This window comes from Hypomesus transpacificus, chromosome 10, assembly GCF_021917145.1.
Source record: "Hypomesus transpacificus isolate Combined female chromosome 10, fHypTra1, whole genome shotgun sequence".
Taxonomy (NCBI): domain Eukaryota; kingdom Metazoa; phylum Chordata; class Actinopteri; order Osmeriformes; family Osmeridae; genus Hypomesus; species Hypomesus transpacificus.
This window is the reverse complement of record NC_061069.1, coordinates 13,727,373-13,749,549: the sequence shown is the minus strand read 5'-3', so window position 1 is coordinate 13,749,549 and position 22,177 is coordinate 13,727,373. Positions and strand designations below refer to the sequence as shown.

Genomic DNA, 22,177 nt, shown 5'->3' with positions numbered 1-22,177 from the left:
CTCAACTGACCCGCTACCGTCCTGCTGTGGTGCGGGCCAAGTGTGCCATCTGTTGGTTAGACTCTGTACCTTCAAAAACCGACTGGAAGCTTTGAACATCTGTCGCCTCGATCACATCTGGTGACAGTGGTAGCCTATACTACATTGCCCCAATTTCCCAACTTGAATCAGTCGCGCCCCTTCAATTTTTAGCTGTGAATAGTTACAATTTTTGAGACAGTGTGAAAGAGAGATAGCCGCCTAGTTGTCTTCAAACAAATGTTTAATTTGCCTTTGTGAAGAAAATATTTTGAAAATTATTCTTGGTAACAGGTTTTGCAGGCTATAGGCAACTACGGCATGTAGCTTGTTTTACCTCTGTTTACCCCCAAACTACAGGCCATATCGGTCCAATAATTGTATCGCTACATCAATACAATTACTAGAGGTGTGCAGTAGAAATGATTAGTTTGATGCCGCTGTGGACGAGCCTGTACAAGCTCCCGTCGACTGCACTGTCTTACGCAACAAATTGCGTCCGTTCACCAGTGCGAAATTTAAGGCTGGACCATTTTTATATTTCAGTTTTTGTCTAATCCGTCTCATTTCCATGAGGATTAGCGGACCAATCATGAATATTGAGAGACCGCCCAGCTCGAGTGGTATACGTGGTAGGCTATACGCTCGAGCACAGTCCTTACTCGGTTTCTACCGTGGGACACCGACAGACGCGCAGTCCTCTCGTGTTGTTATTGGTCCACAGGGAAAAGTTGTTCCATTTCTAAATATGGTTTATCGGCTCGCGATTTTTTTATGACATACAAATAATTCTCCCGGTTACCGGTCTCAGGATGCACGTTAGTTTGAGTGATGGTGCGCCAGTGTTATTGAATTATATTTTCAGCGCTCTCTTTCTGTGCGGTACGTAACTTTCTGAAACGATTTGCGCCCAAGGAGGACATTAATCAGGATCTGAAAAGGTTTGGCGCTAAATTTGTCTCTCCATATTGTTATGAATATCTGCAGGCTACTAATGTGTTTTGGATTTGAAAATCAGGATTCAACGACAGTCTGTAAACCTATATTATGCCTTTTCTTGAATAACAACAGTGAAAGCTAAGAGATTATCATTGCTCAATGCTTGAGAGTTTGGAAATATTTGATCGGATTTCAACCAAGAGACGCATCACGCATTTATTTATATTATCTGGGAGTTTATTTGTTATATAATATATTGTTTATTCATCCTCTGAATATGAAACTTTCTGTCAGATTCCCTTGATGAAGTAGATATGACAGCATCATGGTCGCCCTAACATGATCACCTGGGGGATTAGCCGTGTGTGTGCTCTAATCTCTGGGTACAAGATAACACACTGCGGCTGGAGGTCACACCGTGCGGGCCTCGAGCCCGTCTGAGCTGCGGGACAAGAACGTATCATATAGAGCCGTATGACGAGTTCAGCCTTATGACGAGTTCAACACATTCACAACATTTTGCTTCATCAGACGCTTTAATCCAAAATGACTACAGGGGGGATTAGAACCTTTTATCCTGCGGTCAAATGCTTTACTTCTTGCCTATACCCACCCCACCCACTTCCTGTATAGTGTCATGCCTTTATATCTACCTGTCTTATCTCTTTATCTGTTGTAGCTAGATATGTAGGCTAACCCTTCTGCATGTGCATTGTAACCTCAGATTCTTCTATTCCAATACTGCACTTCCATTTGCTGTATCCCCCTTCATTCTCCCCCCTCTTCTCCTCCACCACAATCCCTCCCTGTCCAACACCATCTCTATATCTCCACCTCCATCCCTTACTCCATCCTCCAACTCTTACTCCATCCCTCCCCATCCACCCCCCCCCCCCATCCCTCCCCCTCCATCCCTTCCCCTCCATCTCTTACTCCATCCCTCCCCCCCATCCCTCCCCATCCATCCCTCCCCCCCATCCCTCCCCCTCCATCCCTCCCCCTCCATCCCTTACTCTATACCTCCCCCTCCATCCCTTACTCTATCCCTCCATCTCCATCCATCCCTCCCCCTCCATCCCTCCCCCCCATCCCTCCCCCTCCCTCCCTCCCCCTCCATCCCTTACTCTATACCTCCCCCTCCATCCCTTACTCTATCCCTCCATCTCCATCCATCCCTCCCCCTCCATCCCTCCCCCCCATCCCTCCCCCTCCATCCCTTACTCTATACCTCCCCCTCCATCCCTTACTCTATCCCTCCATCTCCATCCATCCCTCCCCCTCCATCCCTCCCCCTCCATCCCTCCCCCCCATCCCTCCCCCTCCATCCCTCCCCCTCCATCCCTTACTCTATACCTCCCCCTCCATCCCTTACTCTATCCCTCCATCTCCATCCATCCCTCCCCCTCCATCCCTTACTCTATACCTCCCCCTCCATCCCTTACTCTATCCCTCCCTCCCCCTCCATCCCTCCCCCTCCATCCCTCCCCATCCATCCCTCCCCCCCATCCCTCCCCCCCCATCCCTCCCCCTCCATCCCTCCCCCCCCATCCCTCCCCTTCCATCCCTCCCCCTCCATCCCTCCCCCTCCATCCCTCCATCTCCATCCATCCCTCCCCCCCATCCCTCCCCCTCCATCCCTCCACCTCCATCGATCCCCAGGCTCTGTCTTGGCCGTGCTCCATGGAAGACCTGGAAGTGGAGATCCAGAGAGAGGCATCTCCCTCGTGTTCCCCTCCTCAGGAGAGAGCGTCTGAGCCTGGGCCTCCCTCCCCTCCCTCGCCCCCCTCCCCGCTGGCTGGCTCTGCCGTGCACACCCTACAGACCAAGGTGAGGGCTGTATCCTACCGGCCCGGGCGGAGGGAGAGGAGGAGAGACAAGAGGACTTCAGACATCCAGCCTGGGGGGCCCGGCTGGTCCCTAGTCATACCCGGAGAGAAGGCCCGTGGCAAGGGTAGGGTGAACCCTCCAGTCTCCCTCAAGTACCCCGAGTTTGGAGCGATATTGAGCAGCAGTGAGGAAGAGGAGGAGGATGGTGAGCTGGAGGTGCAAGTGGAGGTGGAGGTGGCCAGACTACATCTAAACACTTCCCCACCTGACACGGCCGGGGAACCAGAGGCCCGGAACTCCAGGAGGGGGGGGGAGAGCGGCTCTGACGGAGGCCCAGTTCGGACTGCCTCTGGTCAGCCTGTTCCTCCTCGAGGCCTAGGCGAGGGGTCCAGTGTGGAGAACCTCCAGACAGACGTCTCGAGCAGCACCACAGACGGCCCCTCTCCTTCAAAGCCTGCTCCACCCTCCTCCTCCTCTCTCTCCTTCTTGATGACCTCTGCCTCCTCTTCCTCCTCTTCCACCACCACATCCTCCTCCTCCTCCTCTCGACACTGGGCGCCCCCTAAAGGCTTCTGGAGAGTAGTGCGTCCAGAGACGCTCCACCTGAATGGTGCAGAGCCACTGTGTGCTGCTGCTTCACTTCCTGTGAAGGACTATACTTTGATGTCATCACTTCCTGTGAAGGACTATACTTTGATGTCATCACTTCCTGTGAAGGACTATACTTTGATGTCGTCTCTTACTGTAAAAGATTACAGTCTGACTACATCACTTCCTGTGAAGGACTATACTTTGATGTCATCCGTTCCTGTGAAGGACTACTCTAGGACCTCACTTCCTGTGAAGGACTATACTTTGATGTCGTCTCTTACTGTAAAAGATTACAGTCTGACTACATCACTTACTGTGAAGGATTACGGTCTGACAACATCACTTCCTATGAAGGACTACAATTTGACTTCATCACTTCCTGTGAAGGACCACACTCTGATGTCATCCGTTCCTGTGAAGGACTACTCTAGGACCTCACTTCCTGTGAAGGACTACACTTTGACCTCATCACTTCCTGTGAAGGACTACACTCAGGATTACACCTCATTAATTCATGCGAAGGACTACAGTCCAACCGCATCACTTCCTGTGAAGGAGCTTGATGAGCATCAGAGAACCATGCTGGAGGAAGCAGATTGGGGCGGTGCCATGGCAACCCCCTGGGAGCTCCAACGCTCTGACAGCCTAGAGAACTACCTGGACAGGTGTGAGCGGCGGGGGGCGGAGCCTGGCCTGGATGGCTATCTGGACAGGTGTGAGCGGCGGGGGGTGGAGCCTGGCCCGGATGGCTACCTGGATAGGTGTGAGCTGCGGGGGGCGGAGCCTGGCCTGGATGGCTATCTGGACAGGTGTGAAGGGCGGGGGGCGGAGCCTGGGCTGCCGGTGGGAGGGCTGTGGAGGGCTTACAGCTGTGAGAGCGTGTGCTCGCAGGGAGGTGCTCTGTCCATCGACGAGAGGGTGGAAGCCAATCAGAGGGCCCGAGGAAGACGAGGGCGGCCCGAGCGGGAGGAGGGGCTCTGCGTTGACAACCCGTATCGCTATGGAAACGAGGTCAGCAGGAGGGAGGATAGAGAAGGTATGGAGACCTTTGCTTTATGTTCAGGTGGTGGAAGAAAGATGACATCTGGTGATACCCATATTCAACTGTTTAGGAGGTGTGGGTGTTGCCTGGGTAACAGGGTGGAGGAGGTGTGGGGGTGGCCTGGGTAACAGGGTGGAGGAGGTGTGTGTGTTGCCTGGGCAACAGGGTGGAGAAAGTATGGGTAACAGAAGTGCATGAAGGAAATCATTATTCATAACCAGAGTAGCTCTCAGGGTGTCGTTGGTCACAAGCATTTCCATGACGCTGTCTGAACCAGGCCTCTCACGACGCGGCCAGCTGGCTGTGTTTACTAGGTCATGCTTTATCCAGCCAATCACAACCTGGGCAGCTGTGTGGTGTTTGATGTGAGTAGGATGATAGTGAGGGGGTGAGGATGTAGGTAAATTAGGGTGGAGGTCAGGCTAGGGTTGGACTGAGGGTGGATTTGGAGGTGATGTTTAACGAGAAGTTGGAGGAGAGGGTGTAAATGAGGGTGGAGGAGAGGGTTAGGGTGGAGGAGGAGAGGGGTGGATGGTATGAACGGTATAGAAATATACTGGAATGAATTTGGCTTAGCTGATTTCTGCTGCGCAAGTCTACGTTACTTTCACAATTTGAAGGCTGCAGTAGTGAGAGGCTGCAGTACTGAGAATATTGTTTCAACCTTTCTCTGATATAGAGTTTAGGCCACACCGTCCAGCCCTAGCTGCAGGAGAGGGTGGGGTGGGGGTGGAGGAGAGGGTGGGGTGGGGGTGGAGGAGAGGGTGGGGGTGGAGGAGATGGTGGGGTGGGAGTGGAGGTGGAGGAGAGGGTGGGGTGGGGGTGAGGGTGGGGTGGGGGTGGAGGAGAGGGTGGGGTGGGGGTTGAGGAGAGGGTGGGGTGGGGGTGGAGGAGAGGGTGGGGTGGGGGTTGATGAGAGGGTGGGGTGGGGGTGGGGGTTGAGGAGAGGGTGGTGTGGGGGTGAGGGTTGAGGAGAGGGTGGGATGGGGGTGGAGGAGAGGGTGGGGTGAGGGTTGAGGAGAGGGTGGTGTGGGGGTGAGGGTTGAGGAGAGGGTGGGATGGGGGTGGAGGAGAGGGTGGGGTGAGGGTTGAGGAGAGGGTGGGGTAGGGGTGAGGGTTGAGGAGAGGGTGGGGTGGGGGTGAGGGTTGAGGAGAGGGTGGGGTGGGGGTGAGGGTTGAGGAGAGGGTGGGGTGGGGGTGAGGGTGGAGGAGAGGGTGGAGGAGAGGGTGGGGTGGGGGTGGAGGAGAGGGTGGGGTGAGGGTTGAGGAGAGGGTGGGGGTAAAACTTGAGGTGAGTGTGTGAGAGTCATGTGATGAACAGCTGGATGGACAACAGATGTTAACTGCTATTTATAACAATCTGAGTGTGAGCATGATGTGTGTGAAAGTATGTGTGTAGGTGTGTGTGTAGGTGTGTGTGTAGGTGTGTGTGTAGGTGTGTGTGTAGGTGTGTGTGTCAAGTTGGATTAGCGCAAAGGTGAGCATCCATGTGTCAGCCTCTCTGTTTTCCTGCATGCGTTCATGTGTGGACCTGACTGCAGGATAGCATGACCTGACTACAGGATGGTCTGCAGTCAGGTGTTACGTAAGACCTGGTGGGGGGGTGGGGGGGGGGGGGGGGCTGGCCTGTATGATCTCACTCTAAGCAACTTTAATACCTGCATATGAGGGATTAAGCTGTAGTTGGAGGGGTTATGAGCTGAAATACCAGACCAGCTGATGGGAAGACCTCAGCTTTGTTTTTACTGATTATTGATCATTATTGTTGGCGTGTGTGTGTGTACAGGATGATGATGTGTGTGTGTACAGGATGATGATGTGTGTTTGTATGGGATGATGATGTGTGTGTACAGGATGATGTGTGTGTGTGTACAGGATGATGATGTGTGTTTGTATGGGATGATGATGTGTGTGTACAGGATGATGTGTGTGTTTGTATGGGATGATGATGTGTGTGTACAGGATGATGTGTGTGTTTGTATGGGATGATGATGTGTGTGTACAGGATGATGTGTGTGTGTGTACAGGATGATGTGTGTGTGTGTACAGGATGATGTGTGTGTGTGTGCAGGATGATGATGTGTGTGTGTACAGGATGATGTGTGTGTGTGTACAGGATGATGTGTGTGTGTGTACAGGATGATGTGTGTGTGTGTACAGGATGATGATGTGTGTTTGTATGGGATGATGATGTGTGTGTACAGGATGATGTGTGTGTGTGTACAGGATGATGTGTGTGTGTGTACAGGATGATGATGTGTGTTTGTATGGGATGATGATGTGTGTGTACAGGATGATGTGTGTGTTTGTATGGGATGATGATGTGTGTGTACAGGATGATGTGTGTGTTTGTATGGGATGATGATGTGTGTGTACAGGATGATGTGTGTGTGTGTACAGGATGATGTGTGTGTGTGTACAGGATGATGTGTGTGTGTGTGCAGGATGATGATGTGTGTGTGTACAGGATGATGTGTGTGTGTGTACAGGATGATGTGTGTGTGTGTACAGGATGATGTGTGTGTGTGTACAGGATGATGATGTGTGTTTGTATGGGATGATGATGTGTGTGTACAGGATGATGTGTGTGTGTGTACAGGATGATGTGTGTGTGTGTACAGGATGATGTGTGTGTGTGTACAGGATGATGATGTGTGTTTGTATGGGATGATGATGTGTGTGTACAGGATGATGTGTGTGTGTGTACAGGATGATGTGTGTGTGTGTGCAGGATGATGATGTGTGTGTGTACAGGATGATGTGTGTATGTGTACAGGATGATGTGTGTGTGTGTACAGGATGATGATGTGTGTGTGTACAGGATGATGTGTGTGTGTGTACAGGATGATGTGTGTGTGTGTGTACAGGATGATGATGTGTGTGTGTACAGGATGATGTGTGTGTGTGTACAGGATGATGTGTGTGTGTGTGTGCATCTTTACGTAATGATTATTGATAATTATTGATGATGTGTGCGTCTCTGTTTATTGATGATTGTGTGTACTCCCTCTCACGGCCAGGCTGCCTGGACAGTGACTCCAACAGGTTGGTTCCTGTGTCCTACCCCAGGTGAGTTAACCCAGGGGAGTCGTTCTCCTGTTAGGGGAGTCAGTTCTACCTCAGGTGAATCAGTCCAACTTGTGGTGAATTAGAATAACCCCAGGTGTGTCAATGAGTCAGTTCTAACCAAATAAGTCAGTTCTAACTATATGAGTCAGTTCTAACCATGTGAGTTAGTCAGTTCTCAGGTCAACCAATTCAAATTCTGGTGGATTACTGGATGAGTCATTTGTAAACAGATGAGTCAGTTGTCAGAGAGAATGTTGTTGAGGTAAATGACATGTTTAGCTGTGTACAGTATGCTAGCACACTAAGCTATGAATGTAGCTGTGCATAGGGTGTTGGCACACTATGCTACGTAGCATGTCCCCTGTCCCAGGATGATGATGCGTTGGGGGTTAATCCCAGGGTATCATAGCTCCCTGACAGCCAGCAGAGAGGATAAACCCTGCATGGAATAACGCACTACAATACTAAGCCAGTGTTTGTGTTTGTGATGTGTGTGGTATGTGTGTGTGTGTGTGTGGTATGTGTGTGCGTGTGTGGTATGTGTGTGTGTGTGTATGGTATGTGTGTGACTGGTTTGATGCTCCTCTACTCTGATGTAAGAGGGCTTAGGAGAAGAGGCGCAGTAGGGGGAGGGGGGGGGGGAGGGGTAGGGGGGGGGAGGGGCCGATATCTCCACAGGCTGTGTTAGGTGCTGCAAATCAGTTGTTTAAAAATGTATGAATGTAATTGCCGTTACACATCCCCTCCCTCTTTCTTGTTCTCTCTCTCTCTCTCTCTCTCTCTCTCTCTCTCTCTCTCTCTCTCTCTTTCTCTCACTGTCTCTCACTATCTCTTTCTCACTCTCTCACTGTCTCTCACTCTCTCTTTCTCACTCTCTCACTCTCTCACTCCTGTCTCTTTCCCCCACTAACCCTTCATTCTCCTTACCCACTTCTCTTCCCTCTCTCTGTCTTTTACCCCTCTCTCTCCATCTCCCTCTCCCTCTATCATATCTTCCTTCTCTCTCTACTAACCTTTTCTCTCTGATTGACAGGTGTCTGTCCCTCCCTCCCTCTTAATTGACAGGTCTCTGTTCCAATCAGAAGAGCTTCCTCTGAGCCCCAGACATGAGCAGGCTAAGCTGTTGCTGGAGCGCGCTCGCCTCAAGGCCCGGTCCAATCACGTCAAAGGAGAGAGACCGACTCGCCGCTCGCAGTCCGACCAGAGATACAACCACCTGTCAGTCCGCCGTGTGTGTGTGTGTGTATGTCTGTGTGTGTGTGTGTCGTTTGCGTGCGTGTAGGTGTATGTCTGTGTGTATTCCTTCTCCTTTTCTGTCTGTTTTTCTTTTTCCATCTCTCTCTTTCTATCTCTCTCTTTCTATCTCTCTCTTTCTATCTCTATCTTTATCTCTTTCTATATCTCTTTCTATCCCTCTCTCTCTCTCTTTCTATCTCTCTCTCTCTTTCTATCTCTATCTTTATCTCTTTCTATATCTCTTTCTATCCCTCTCTCTCTCTCTTTCTATCTCTCTCTCTCTCTTTCTATCTTTATCTCTTTCTATATCTCTTTCTATCCCTCTCTCTCTCTCTCTCTCTTTCTATCTCTCTCTTTCTATCTCTCTCTTTCTCTCTCTCTCTTTCTCTCTCTCTCTTTGTCTCTCCCTCCCTCTTCCTCCAGTGTTTCCCTCAGTGAGCTGTTGTTATGTAACTGCTGTTAGTGTTGAAATCATAACTGTGCTTAAGCTGATGGAGGCTGTGAGCCACCAGGCTGTTTGTCTTATGTAATCATGTTTATGAAACAGAGAGTTTTCCTCCAGTGTTTATCATCCTCCAATCCCTTTACCTGTCTGCTTACCTGTCTGCAGTGTGCATTCATACTGCTCCTATTAGCCCCAACACTACCGGCCCCCACACACACACACACACACACACACACACACACACACGCACACACACACACACACACACACACACACACACACACACAGGGGTTCACACACACACATTAGCAGATTGGAGTCAGATGGCTGAGCGGTGAGGGACTCGGGCTAGTAATCAGAAGGTTGCCGGATCGATTCCCCGCCCTAGTTGTGACGTTGTGTCCTTGGGCAAGGCACACCCTACTTGCCTTGGGGGGAATGTCCCTGTATTTACTGTAAGTCGCTCTGGATAAGAGCGTCTGCTAAATGACGTAATGTAAATGTAGCAGAGACACAAACGCAGTAGTGGAAACACACGCAAATAGCACATACACTGAGGATTACACAGGGCTTTGATGTATTGTCTATTTGGATGAGTGTTGTCACGGTGATGTGGCTGTGAGGCTGGATGTTCTGTTGTCACGGTGATGTGGCTGTGAGGCTGGATGTTCTGTTGTCACGGTGATGTGGCTGTGAAGCTAGTCATTCACTCCAGGGTTGCAAGGTTTAAGTTACAATAGCATGACCAGTCATTTAACAACTGCTTAAATCCTCTCATCCCTCTATCCTCTCATCCTCTCATTCTCCTTCCCTCCCTCTCCTCCCTCCCTCACCTCCCTCTCCTCCCATCCAGCAGGAGGCAGCACCAGCACCCTCCCCCCAACAGCCCTGCTCCTCCCCAGAACCCTGCAGAGCTCAAAACCACAGAGGAAGTCCCTGCTCCAGCTCCACCCCAACCCGGCCCACTCCTCGTTCCCCAGGAGACAGACTCCTCCACCGGCGACCGGCGCTTGCGTCACCAAGGTTACTCACCCACACGGGTGCGGTTCGAGGACGAATCAGAGAGGGAGGCGGAGTCTCGCTACCTAGACAGGGTGAGGGAGCGTGGGCGGAGCCACAAGCTCAAGGCGGGGAAAAAAGAGAAGAGGGTGGACCCTGTCATCGCCGTGGCCCCGCCCAGACCGGATGAGGCAGGGCCAGCGAGCTTGGAGACTGCATTGGGACGGGAAGTGACATTGAGGAAGTGTGAGGCATGTGGGTCAATCCTGAGAGACCCTCCTCCAATGGCGGGCAAACCCCAGGCTGCTCCCACCCCCTCGCTGCCCAACGACAACCAATCAGAGAAGCCGACCTCTCGATGGGCGCCACCTCCCAGCCAATCGGAACTGAGCGTCCAGGGAGCAAAAGTCAAAGTGCCGGTGGTGACGTTTGCGGGTGCTTTCATCCTGGGGGAGGACGCCTGCGGGGGGGGCCGGGGAGGCGGGGGCAGCTGGGGGAAGAGGTCAGGGTTTGGGAAGCTGCGTCGACGCAGCCGTAAGGGAGAGAGCCGTCTGGAGTCCGGTAACGGGCCGTACGGGCCCTCCTGGGCCCAGAGACGCAACTCCCTCCCACGGCCCCGGGGCCACGCCCCCATAGAGAGCCCCGCCCCCGCAGAGCGCCCTCCGGTGGGTAACAGCAGGGAGAGCCCCACCCCTCCACTGCCTATCAAGTCTGCTCTGAAGTCCTCCTGCAGGCCCCGGCCCTCTACCGGCCCCTCCGTCCAGTTCAGGCTGAGCCAGGCCGGGGAACCCAGGGGCCCGGTGGGGCTGGGGGCCCTGGAAACGGGGGTTGAGGGGGGACTGGCCCCCTCCCAGGCTGCGGGGCCCCCCGCCCTGGTGCCCTGCATACGGCCCTCCTCTCTCCGGTACTCCTCTGCCAGGATCACCCCCGACCTTCCGCCAGCCGAACTCTGGGACACGCCCTCGGATGGAGGTGAGGACATGACTTGACCCTGACCTTGTACGACTTTGTATATACTGCCTCTTTATTGCAGATAAACTGACGTAATGTTGTAAGATTTCATTCACCTGTCTCATCTCCTCACCTCCCCAGGTGTGGTGCTGGCCGGTGACTCCGCCCCCCCCATTCCAGAGTTCCGCCCCCGGGGATTGGGCGTGTCCAGGACGGACGACTTGAGGGCGGAACTTCTGCGGTCGGAGCACCTGAAGGCAGAGGGCCAATGGGAGGATGGCCCTGAAGGAGCTCGGTGAGTTGGCCCCGCCCACGCATCGGATGATGTAGAGACACAGACTTAAGCTAGACACACGGTCACTGAAACACTTTTAGAATCTCTGATCCTTGATTTTCTGCTTTACCTTCTGGATGCTCTTTGTATGTAGCTTTGAGTCAACATTGTCAACATACATGTAAGGAGATGTCAACATACATCACATTACATTTTACATTTAGTCATTTAGCAGACGCTCTTATCCAGAGCGACTTACAGTAAGTACAGGGGCATTCCCCTGAGGCAAGTAGGGTAAAGTGCCTTGCCCAAGGACACAACGTTATTTGGCTCGGCCGGGAATCGAACTGGCGACCTTCAGATTACTAGCCCTATTCCCTAACCTCTCAGCCACCTGACTCCCAGGTACATACATGTAAGAGCTGTCAACATACATGTAAAGAGATGTCAACATACATGTAAGAGCTGTCAATATACATGTAAAGAGATGTCAATATACATGTAAGAGCTGTCAACATACATGTAAGAGCTGTCAATATACATGTAAAGAGATGTCAACATACATGTAAAGAGCTGTCAATATACATGTAAAGAGATGTCAACATACATGTAAGAGCTGTCAATATACATGTAAAGAGATGTCAATATACATGTAAGAGCTGTCAACATACATGTAAGAGCTGTCAATATACATGTAAAGAGATGTCAACATACATGTAAAGAGATGTCAACATACATGTAAGAGCTGTCAATATACATGTAAAGAGATGTCAATATACATGTAAAGAGCTGTCAATATACATGTAAAGAGATGTCAATATACATGTAAAGAGATGTCAACATACATGTAAAGAGCTGTCAATATACATGTAAGGAGATGTCAACATACATGTAAAGAGCTGTCAATATACATGTAAAGAGATGTCAACATACATGTAAAGAGATGTCAACATACATGTAAAGAGCTGTCAATATACATGTAAAGAGATGTCAACATACATGTAAAGAGATGTCAATATACATGTAAGAGCTGTCAATATACAGCCAACACCGCCCCCCACTGTCCCATCAGAGACACTGACAGCTTACACCCCTCACACACACACCCCTCACACACCTCTGCACCCCTGCCCCTCCTGACGTGACCCTCTCTCCAGCAGCAGGGGTCCAGGGAAGCTGTCCTTGCGCCGGTTCTTCTCCTCCCTGGGTCTGAACAGCGTTGGCAGGCTGGTGAAGGGGGGTCGCTCCAGCAGCATGGAGCAGCTCAGCGTCCCGTCCCCCCGCACCAGCTCCCCCAGCCCCACCCGCAGGCCTCACTCCCCCACACGCTTGCAGAGGACCCCTTCCCTGCAAGCCCTCAACACCGTCAGTACTGCCACCCTCCTCCCCCTCTCCTCTATTATTCTATTCTCTTCTCCTTTGCTTTGCTTTGCTTTGCTCATTTGCTCTCTCCTCCTTCTACTCTTCTCTCCTCTCTTGTCCTCTCTTCTCCTCTCTTCTCTCCTCTCCTCTTCTCTCGGTCTCCTCTGGTAGTTAGCCTGTGTTGGCTGTTATGTTGTGGTTGTAATACCGGGGTGCTCCAGCAGGTGTCCCCGCTGGCCCAGCTGCGCAAGGCGTCGTCGGTGCAGAGTCTGGAGAGGAGAGCCGAGCGCTCCACCATCTTGGGAGAGCTGCACGTGCCCTACGGACTGGCTCCCAGGTCTGTGTGTGTGTGTGTATAGAAGAGAAGAAGATAAAGAGAGATCCGTGTTTTTCACCTTTTAACTCTGACAAACGTCATCCCTCCACACATACATACCCATATCTCCACACACTCTGCACACATACCCCCCCTACTTCCCCCTTACCTCCCCCCACCTCCCCCCCAGGGAGCTCCAGAGGGCCCTGAGTGTGGAAGAGGTTCTGGCCCCGGGGGTGGGCCTGCGCCCCGTGGGGGGGCCTCTGCGCCCCGTGCTGTCCCAGCCCCTCCAGGACGGCACCCTGCTGTTGGAGATCTCCCGGCCACCCAACGGACCCTTTGGCTTCCTCATCTCGAGGGGCAAAGGTCGCCCCGACACAGGTAGGAGACCATGCCTCCATGTTTGAGGCCACTTCCCCAGTGCAGCACAAGAAAAATGTATTCAATTAAAATAGGAATATTTCTCTCCCCTTCTTTCTCTCCCCTTTTCTACTCTCTCCCCCCTTCTCCCCCCCCTCCCCCCTCAGGTGTGTACATAGAGCAGGTGGGTGGCGGCCCAGGGGAGGGGCAGTACATGGGGCTGCTGGGGGTAGGGGATGAGATCCTAGAGGTAAACGGGGAGGCTGTGGGCGGGCTGACCCTGGACCAGGTGACCCGGCTCATGACCCGAGACAGCACTGCCTCCCTGCGCATCCTGCCCTGCCGCCGCAGCCCCCGCTGAGGAACCTGGGGGACTGGGGAACCTGTAGGACTGGGGAACCTGCAGGATTGGGGAACCTGGAGGACTGGGGAACCTGGGAGAACCCGAGGAGAACTGGAGGAACTACATTTTTGAAAATAAAGAGAACACAAAATAACCTGGCAGGAACCATCTCTGAGAGGGAACCTACAGACACCAGCTTTGAGAACCTGCAGGAACCTAGGCTATACTGAGACCTGAGACATACAAGAACACAGGAACGTACAAGAACCGGAATAGTTAAACATGTATTCATCCATTCCACTAACAGTGACTGTAATCTTCACACATTCTCTATAAACACCACATCTCTACAGAAACATATCTCTACAGAAACACCTTATCTACACCCTCTCAGAAACACCTCATCTCTACAGAAACACCTCATCTCTACAAACACCAGAGAAGGTGATTCAGCTCAGGGTCTAGTAAAACTCTGTCTTGTAAATTGAGGACCGCCACTGTTGGGAAAACCTTTTTTATTTGGAAAAAGCGCTAAACCTTTTTTATTTGGAAAACTGCTAAAAAAGCATAAACTGAAACATCCTGGATAATGACAGGACCCAGGACACAGCAGTGTCCAGGCACATGCTCTCAGTAAAGCACTCCTTATGTTAATTCAGCAAATGACATAATATCATTATAGTATTACAATTCAGATAAAATCGTTTTAACATCTAAATCAAAGTTTATGCAAAAATAATTGAAGAATTTTCTATTGAATTACTGTTGACTGGTTGTAATGTTGTAGAGAAGCTATGTTTGCTGAAACCTGAATGTGTTATTATTTTTGTCTAACAATAAATAGCCTAGGTATTATGATTAACCTTATGAGAAAATGCCTTGCATATATTTGCATATTCTTTGTTGACCACTAAGTGGTCTGTATGTCAAACGTGAAGATACACTGGCGTGTGACAGATTTGTGGGTTGCACGAGAGATGGGGGTTGTCTTGAGCGATGCAGGATGGTGCTCGTGACTGCCGTTGTACAGGACATCAACAGCGAGAAAATATCATGACTGAACGCATTGGAGTTCTAACCACAAAAGCTTCCGTTCAAATGGCACAGTGTTTTTTTTGCCTGTATTGCCCGTTCTGTCAATTCCTTCACTTTATTTGGATTTCTATCGATAGCCTAAATATGTTAGGCTAATTACAAGACCAGTTTGTTAATTTAGACCTAATAGCCTACGGTGTGCGTGTATGTGTCTGTGTGTGTGGGTGCGTGCTGCGTGTGTGTGTGTGTGATGTTTTATAGGTGCAGCCTAATAACAAACAGAACGGGATAAATAACGAGCCATGCGCTGAGATTGCCGCTATTCAAGGGCCAACAGACCTATTCATTAATTTACCAAGTGGATTAGGCCCACAGCCTAAATAACAGTGACAGCCATCCCTGAAGCAGTCAAAAAAAACTGAATCAATATTACCTGGCCGTCCGTCCTGTCCGCGCGCCCGGTGAAGGCCTGTCACAGCCCGATACTCCCCGTCCTCTCTCTGATGGCGCACCGCTGATACGAGGTTATCTCCCCCGGCCATGTGGCCCCGTGGGAGCAAGGATAAATTGACCGTGACTCCCAGCCCGGGCCACCCCGCCATGACAGCACGTGACAGGGAACAGTGCCGTCCGGGGGGCATCAGAGGATGTCAGTGTTTTCAGGTGGATCTTTAAAGATGCATTTTGATCAATACTATAATACATTAAAATTATTTAATGATATTGTAGGCTCATAGAATATGTTATTATAGACGTACAGTATGCCTAATTAATAACCTTCTAAATGTTTAGGTTAAATACAAATAGAAAATCCGATATTTCTTTTCTTAGACAGTTTTAATACTGGGATTCTTAATGTGCATAGGCCTATTATTATTTGCCTTTTTAATGTGTATAAATAACATTCTTATTTAGATTTATCTTAGTTTTCTTGTCATACAGGTGAGTAATTAGTCTTGCAGTATGCACGTGTTACCGGAGTGCATCTTATTCAAAACATTCACTATTCGTTTATTTACTCCCAGATCAAACGCGTTTTAACTACCTCACCTCTGGCTTCGCTTCCATCGCCTCTAAGCTGCTTCCGTATCTCTTTATGCCTTGCCCTCCATGAGCCTATATAGCCTACGACAGCCAAATAATAATGAATCATTTCATAAATAATGGGTTTAGCGGCTTATCGCAAGCGAGGAGGCCGCTGCCGCGCGCTTATCTCTCCTGGCCACATTGAGCCGGTGTTCCGCTCCCCATACCGAACAGCGCGCGGGATGCGGTGAGGAATAACTCCAACATCACTTCCAGTTCCACACAGTCGCTCCTCTGGCTGGAAAAAAACACCCAGATATGGATGACCCCCTTACAAAATGGCTCCACTCACACACTAACATCAACAACACGTCAGGAAAGGTAAGCGAAAATCGAAATGTCTTTATTATTATCACGTTTTTATACAACACTCGAAGGTTATTACGTTGATTTCTGATGAAGGATATGTTGTGTTATATTTCGGTGTTTTCAGTTATTGTTCGTTCGGACGGACACTGGAATGAAGCAGACAAGGCCCATTTCAGAGGATTTTTTTTTGTAGCTTAACTAAAGTGTGATATTGTCATTTTAATTGATGCGTAGAAACGTTATGATACGATAGAAAAAAATACAATAGAAAAACTCCGGAGTTACAGATTTAGGAAACTGATAGTCTCAGTGTTCAGATCGTTGCTTTAAATGGTCATTGACAAAGGCCTATTTTCTGAAATAAAATATTGTAAGAAATAGACATGTATTCTATTTCACGTTCGATTCAATGTCTGTATATGCCCATGTTAAACACCCAATCTTGAAAGAATCGATCACAGGACTTAAAATGACAAACTCAATGGATTTCAGACGGCGATACCAGATCAAAAAATACATTTCAGAATGATCCTTTATAATTATAAATCTTAATAAACATGCTCCAAAATAAACGGATTAGCAAGAACAAGCAAACAAAGTGGTAGGCTATCAAATTAACGTTTCGTTCTTTGGAAATACCGATTTAGGGTTTAAGCTGACTGAAGCTATTCTGTCAATTTTAGACGTTCAGAAGGAAGGGCCTAACGGCGAATTTCGTTAGACCTTGAGCTCTGGACAGAGACCAAAACTGAATTTAAAACCACTTCATATCAACTCGAAATAATCAACACAATTGTTAAATTTTCAGACAATTCATTGTGCTAATTTGTAGCCCATTCTCGGATCTAATAGGCTTTCAGTAGGCTGGAAATCCTCCCTACAGCAACATGGCCGAAACTGTCCGTTTATCCGTGTTCTGACTGAGTTTACAACATGTGTGTGTGTATGTGTGTGTGAGTTATAGTTTAGATTATAAAAGATGATTTCATAAATTAGGATATGTCACATCATTTAAGATGCTCACTCGCTCCTGTCTTGGAGGAATGGAGGCGGTATAAATCTGACATTTACACTTCAAATCAAATCAACATGTATTTCTATAGACTTGAAGCTTTACACTTTCTGTCCGTGTTGCAAACAGTTATTTCTTCCTCTGTGGTCCGCGGTCCCAGGAGGGCACTGCTAGGCCTCTCTGGCGGCTGGGATGATGGAGACACGGACACGGGAGGTCGGTAGTCCTCGTAAGGAGTCTCGTGGACCGAGCCCGAGCTCCGTCGCCACTGCGAATGGATACAAGCACGAGGAGGAGCAGGAGGAAGAGGAAGAGGAGGAGAAGAAGTTCGCGGAGGAGGAGGAGGGAGCAGAGTCTGATGACGCTCCTCCTCAGAGCGCGCTAAATGGGACTATCATCACCAACGGCGTTGCCAAGGAAACAACTCGCGACGCCCTTGACCTGAAAAGGGAAGTGCCCGTGATAGAGCTCTCGAGGAGAGGCATTATAAAGGCGGGAGAGCTGAGAGCGGACAGACATACGGTACCGATCACGGAGCTTCGCAGACCTCCCGTGCCGCTGCCGTTGCCGCTGCCGCACAGAGACGTTCTGAACGACGCTCGAATGGTCCAGCTGAGCCCAAACGCGTTCCCTATCCCGGCGCGAGCGATGCTGTACAACCTGGCACAACCTCTGGCTATCAACAGGTAAACTAAGATTTTTTTTTATTATTTTACAATGTCAAGGAATGACAAATACTTTTTGGTCATTTTTATTTACCTTAAAAAAAAATCGTAATAATTTATCTGATGTCATGTATGGCATTTTGTGCGCTGTCAAACCCTTTAATGCTATTTTGAAAACACAACTTAGCAGTAGAAACGTAGTAATGTTGTTTATTATGTCTGTGGCCCTGTTACATTTATGAAATATTAGCCTGGTTATTTGACCCAATGAAATGTGATACATTTTCATTCAAAATGAAAAGGAGACTGTGGTGTGTTTGTCTATATGTACAAACATGTCTATACTGTACAAATAAGTATATTGTGTCTATACTGTATGCATACAGTAGGCATGTATATATATGCATATATGTATACATATGTATATATGCTATATAGTATATGTGTGTGCTTGCATCCACTGAGTGCGCGTATAGAAATACTGTGTGTTGTGTATACACTGTGTTTGTGTTGTGTATGTATATGTATATGTGTGTATATGTATAAACTGTATGTAGAGAGTGTGTGTGTCATGCTCCTCGTGCATGTGTTAGTGTGTGTGCTTCTCAAGTTATGAATGTGTAGTGCTCCTTATGTGTCTGTGTGTATACTGTGCTATTTGTGTGTGTGTGTGTGTATCGTACTCCTCATTTGTGTGTGTGTGTGTGTGTGCACTGTGTATACCATGCTAGTCATGCGTTTGTGTGTGTGTGGTGTTCCTCACGTGTGTGTGTGTGTGTGGTGTTCCTCATGTGTGTGTGTGTGTGTGTGTGTGGTGTTTCTCACGTGTGTGTTCCTCCCAGCAGCCAGGGGGAGCCGGAGCAGTTTGGGATGTACCCCAGCAGCAGGGTGAAGAGGCGCCCGGCGCCTTATGAGGTGGAGCTCGACGAGGGTAGGAGATGTTTAGATCTTAAGCAGACTACACTGCTGTCATCTCTGTTGTGTAGTCTACCTCCACACCTCCTCCATCTCTCCACCCCTCCATCTCTCCACCCCTCCATCTCTCCACCCTCCATCTCTCCACCCTCCATCTCTCCACCCCTCCATCTCTCCACACCTTCTCCATCTCTCCACCCCTCCATCTCTCCACCCGTCCATCTCTCCACCCTCCATCTCTCCACCCTCCATCTCTCCACCCTCCACCTCTCCACCCCTCCATCTCTCCACACCTTCTCCATCTCTCCACCCCTCCATCTCTCCACCCCTCCATCTCTCCACCCTCCATCTCTCCACCCCTCCATCTCTCCATCTCTCCATCTCTCCACCCTCCATCTCTCCACCCCTCCATCTCTCCACCCCTCCATCCCTCCATCTCTCCACCCCTCCATCTCTCCACACTTCCATCTCTCCACCCTCCATCTCTCCACCCCTCCATCTCTCCACCCCTCCACCCCTCCATCTCTCCACCCCTCCATCTCTCCACCCTCCATTTCTCCACCCCTCCATCTCTCCACCCCTCCATCTCTCCACACTTCCATCTCTCCACACTTCCATCTCTCCACCCCTCCATCTCTCCACCCCTCCATCTCTCCACACTTCCATCTCTCCATCCCTCCACCTCTCCACCCCTCCATCTCTCCATCTCTCCCCCCTCCACCCCTCCATCTCTCCACCCCTCCATCTCTCCAACCCTCCATCTCTCCACACTTCCATCTCTCCACCTTCCATCTCTCCATCCCTCCATCTCTCCACCCCTCCACCATTCCTTCACCTCTCACCACTCCTCCATCCTTACGCCCCTCCATCTCTCCATCCTAATCCATCCATCCTTGATTCATTTCAGGCAATTGTTGATGGCAGTTGTAGCTGGTGTGTATGTGTGTGTGTGTGTGTAAGCAGAGAAGGGAAGGGAAGATATTTCCTCATGTTGATGACCTCTAGAGAGGTTTAGTCGCCAGGAACTCTATAGAGCTGATTACTCCTCCTTCTCATGCCTCCCCACCTGCCCTCTCCACCCCCCACCCCCCTTCATAGCGGGCCAGCCCAAGATCGTGCGCCGCATCTTCACCAACAGTCGTGAGCGCTGGCGGCAGCAGAACGTGAACGGGGCGTTCTCAGAGCTCCGCAAGCTCATCCCCACCCACCCCCCCGACAAGAAGCTCAGCAAGAACGAGATCCTGCGTCTGGCCATGAAGTACATCAGCTTCCTGTCCCAGCTCCTGGAGGACCAGGATGGGGGCGGGGCGCGGACCGTGACGGGGGCCGGGGGGGTGGAGGGCGGGGGGCCGGTGGGCACAGGGGCGGGGGGCGCAGGGAGGGAGGAGCTGCTGGAGGCCCTGTCTCCAGGGTCCAGCTGTGGGAGTCTTCCAGACGGGGATGCCAGCCCAGACAGCTTCCCCGAGGAGCAGGACTCTCCTCCGGCCACCAGGACCAGACCGGCCCCCAGGACCTCCAGGGACCTGCGGCGCTCCGCACGGTCACTAGATGGCGCCGGACGGCGATGATGATGGTGGTGGTGATAATGTTGATGAAGATGGTGATGATGTTGGTGATGTGAGGAGGATGAGAGAGGGGAGGGAGAGATGGAGAGAGGGATGAGATAGGGAGAGAGGGATGAGATAGGGAGAGATGGAGAGAGGGATGAGATAGGGAGAGATGGAGAGAGGGATGAGATAGGGAGAGATGGAGAGAGGGATGAGATAGGGAGAGATGGAGAGAGGGATGAGATAGGGAGAGATGGAGAGAGGGATGAGATAGGGAGAGATGGAGAGAGGGATGAGATAGGGAGAGATGGAGAGAGGGATGAGATAGGGAGAGATGGAGAGAGGGATGAGATAGGGAGAGATGGAGAGAGGGATGAGATAGGGAGAGATGGAGAGAGGGATGAGATAGGGAGAGATGGAGAGGAGGGATGACTCCATCAGGTCCCCTGATGTCTTTTGTCCCCTCCAGGGCCCAGAGGGCGGGGCCTCAGAGGGAGGGGGAGGAGCCTCAGGGGTCAGGAGATCTACCAACATTAGATCTCTACAGTAGATCTCAGTAGATTACTCAGATGGGAAGGTCCCCTGGTCCAGCTTAAGACCAGAGTGTAAATTCTGCATGTTAGATGTTGTCCAGGAATGGAGGAAGAGAGGAGCAGGGGAACAGGAAGAGAAGTGAAGGAGGAGGAGAGGGGGAGGAGGAGAGGAGGAGAGGAGGAGGAGAGGAGGAGGAGGAGAGGAGGAGGAGGAGGAGAGGGGAAGGGAGGGGAGGAGGAGAAGAGGTAGAGGAGGAAGAGAGAGGGAGGAGGAGAGGAGGTAGAGGAGGAAGAGAGAGGGAGGAGGAGAGGGGAGAAGGTAGAGGAGGGGAAGGGGAGGAGGAGAGGGAAGGGGAGGTGTAGAGGGGAGAGGAAGGGGAGGAGGAGAGGAGGAGTAAGATGAGTTGAAGAAGCGGAGGTAATAACCCAGTGATGAGCAGAGACACAGTTACGTGACCCTAATATGTAACATGCTACTGTTGTGTGTGTGATGTGAGGGGATGTGGTACCGTGTGTTAGACGCGTGGTCCTGGAGATACGAGCCCAGGACATGACACCAGTCTGCTGAAGCTTGTTTAGGTACCAGTCGTTAGCAGAACACAGATGAAGACGTTTGTACAGTGTTTTAGATGGTTTTTACTGTACTGCAGTTGTAGTTTAGTAAGGTACACTAAAATAATCACCCCCCCTTTCCCTCTATCTCTGTCTCTCCCCCCCTCTCCCTCCCTCTCTGTCTCTTTTTCCCTCATGCTTTCTATCCCCCTCTCCCCCCTCTCTCTCTCTCTCTCTCTCTCTCTCTCTCTCTCTCTCTCTCTCTCTCTCTCTCTCTCTCTCCTTCACGCTCTTACTCCCCCTCTCCCTCTCTCTGTCTCTCTCTCCTTCACGCTCTTACTCCCCCTCTCCCTCTCTCTCTGTCTCTCTCTTCTTCACGCTATCTCTCCCCCCCTCTCCCTCTCTCTCTGTCTCTCTCTCCCCCTCCCTCTCTCTCTCCCTCACGCTCTCCCACTCTTTCCCTGTCTCTCTCTCCTCCCCCCTTCCTTCTCTCTCTCTGATGACTCTACTCACCAGCAGGTCTTAATCAGTACATCAGAGAGCTGTCCATCTTGGTACCTTGGTTTCCCTGTATTCATAAATCTAAGGGGCAATGAATTGTATGTTCTGTTTGAGGAAAAATAATACCTTGTTTGTTGTTTGATATATATCTATTCACAATGTTAAAGCAATCAATGACTTTTCTATGAAATACTTAAATAAACCCTGTTGAAAGCAGTGAAGTGTCTGTCCTACAACCTGCAGACTGGAG

At 50.5% G+C, this 22,177-nt stretch overlaps 3 protein-coding genes across 7 annotated transcripts; all 3 read left to right on the top strand.

Moving 5' to 3' along the window:
• The first annotated feature begins 82 nt into the window (after positions 1-82).
• On the top strand, positions 83-3,611 carry LOC124472399 (protein SOGA3-like). The gene is made up of 3 exons (XM_047027192.1): positions 83-959; positions 2,617-3,541; positions 3,601-3,611. The coding sequence occupies exons 2-3, from the start codon at positions 2,638-2,640 to the stop codon at positions 3,609-3,611; spliced, it is 915 nt and encodes a 304-aa protein (XP_046883148.1). The 5' UTR covers positions 83-959; positions 2,617-2,637.
• Positions 3,612-3,643: 32 nt separating this feature from the next.
• LOC124472759 (uncharacterized protein KIAA1614-like) lies at positions 3,644-14,616 on the top strand. Of its 3 annotated transcripts, none has more exons than XM_047027778.1 (9): positions 3,644-4,411; positions 7,438-7,486; positions 8,552-8,704; positions 10,024-11,138; positions 11,259-11,412; positions 12,549-12,756; positions 12,978-13,090; positions 13,260-13,450; positions 13,597-14,616. In XM_047027778.1, exons 1-9 carry the CDS (start codon positions 3,724-3,726, stop codon positions 13,788-13,790), a joined length of 2,865 nt encoding a protein of 954 aa, XP_046883734.1. In that variant the 5' UTR covers positions 3,644-3,723; the 3' UTR covers positions 13,791-14,616. The 3 variants fall into 3 exon arrangements, with proteins under 3 accessions (XP_046883734.1, XP_046883733.1, XP_046883732.1); XM_047027777.1 differs by having other exon boundaries at positions 10,021-11,138; positions 12,552-12,756; XM_047027776.1 differs by having other exon boundaries at positions 10,021-11,138.
• Positions 14,617-16,067: 1,451 nt separating this feature from the next.
• Positions 16,068-20,426, top strand: LOC124472729 (T-cell acute lymphocytic leukemia protein 1-like). Of its 3 annotated transcripts, none has more exons than XM_047027733.1 (4): positions 16,068-16,214; positions 17,375-17,900; positions 18,722-18,810; positions 19,893-20,426. In XM_047027733.1, exons 2-4 carry the CDS (start codon positions 17,407-17,409, stop codon positions 20,360-20,362), a joined length of 1,053 nt encoding a protein of 350 aa, XP_046883689.1. In that variant the 5' UTR covers positions 16,068-16,214; positions 17,375-17,406; the 3' UTR covers positions 20,363-20,426. The 3 variants fall into 3 exon arrangements, with proteins under 3 accessions (XP_046883689.1, XP_046883690.1, XP_046883688.1); XM_047027734.1 differs by having other exon boundaries at positions 17,344-17,900; positions 18,725-18,810; XM_047027732.1 differs by having other exon boundaries at positions 17,344-17,900.
• The last annotated feature ends 1,751 nt before the right edge of the window (positions 20,427-22,177 follow it).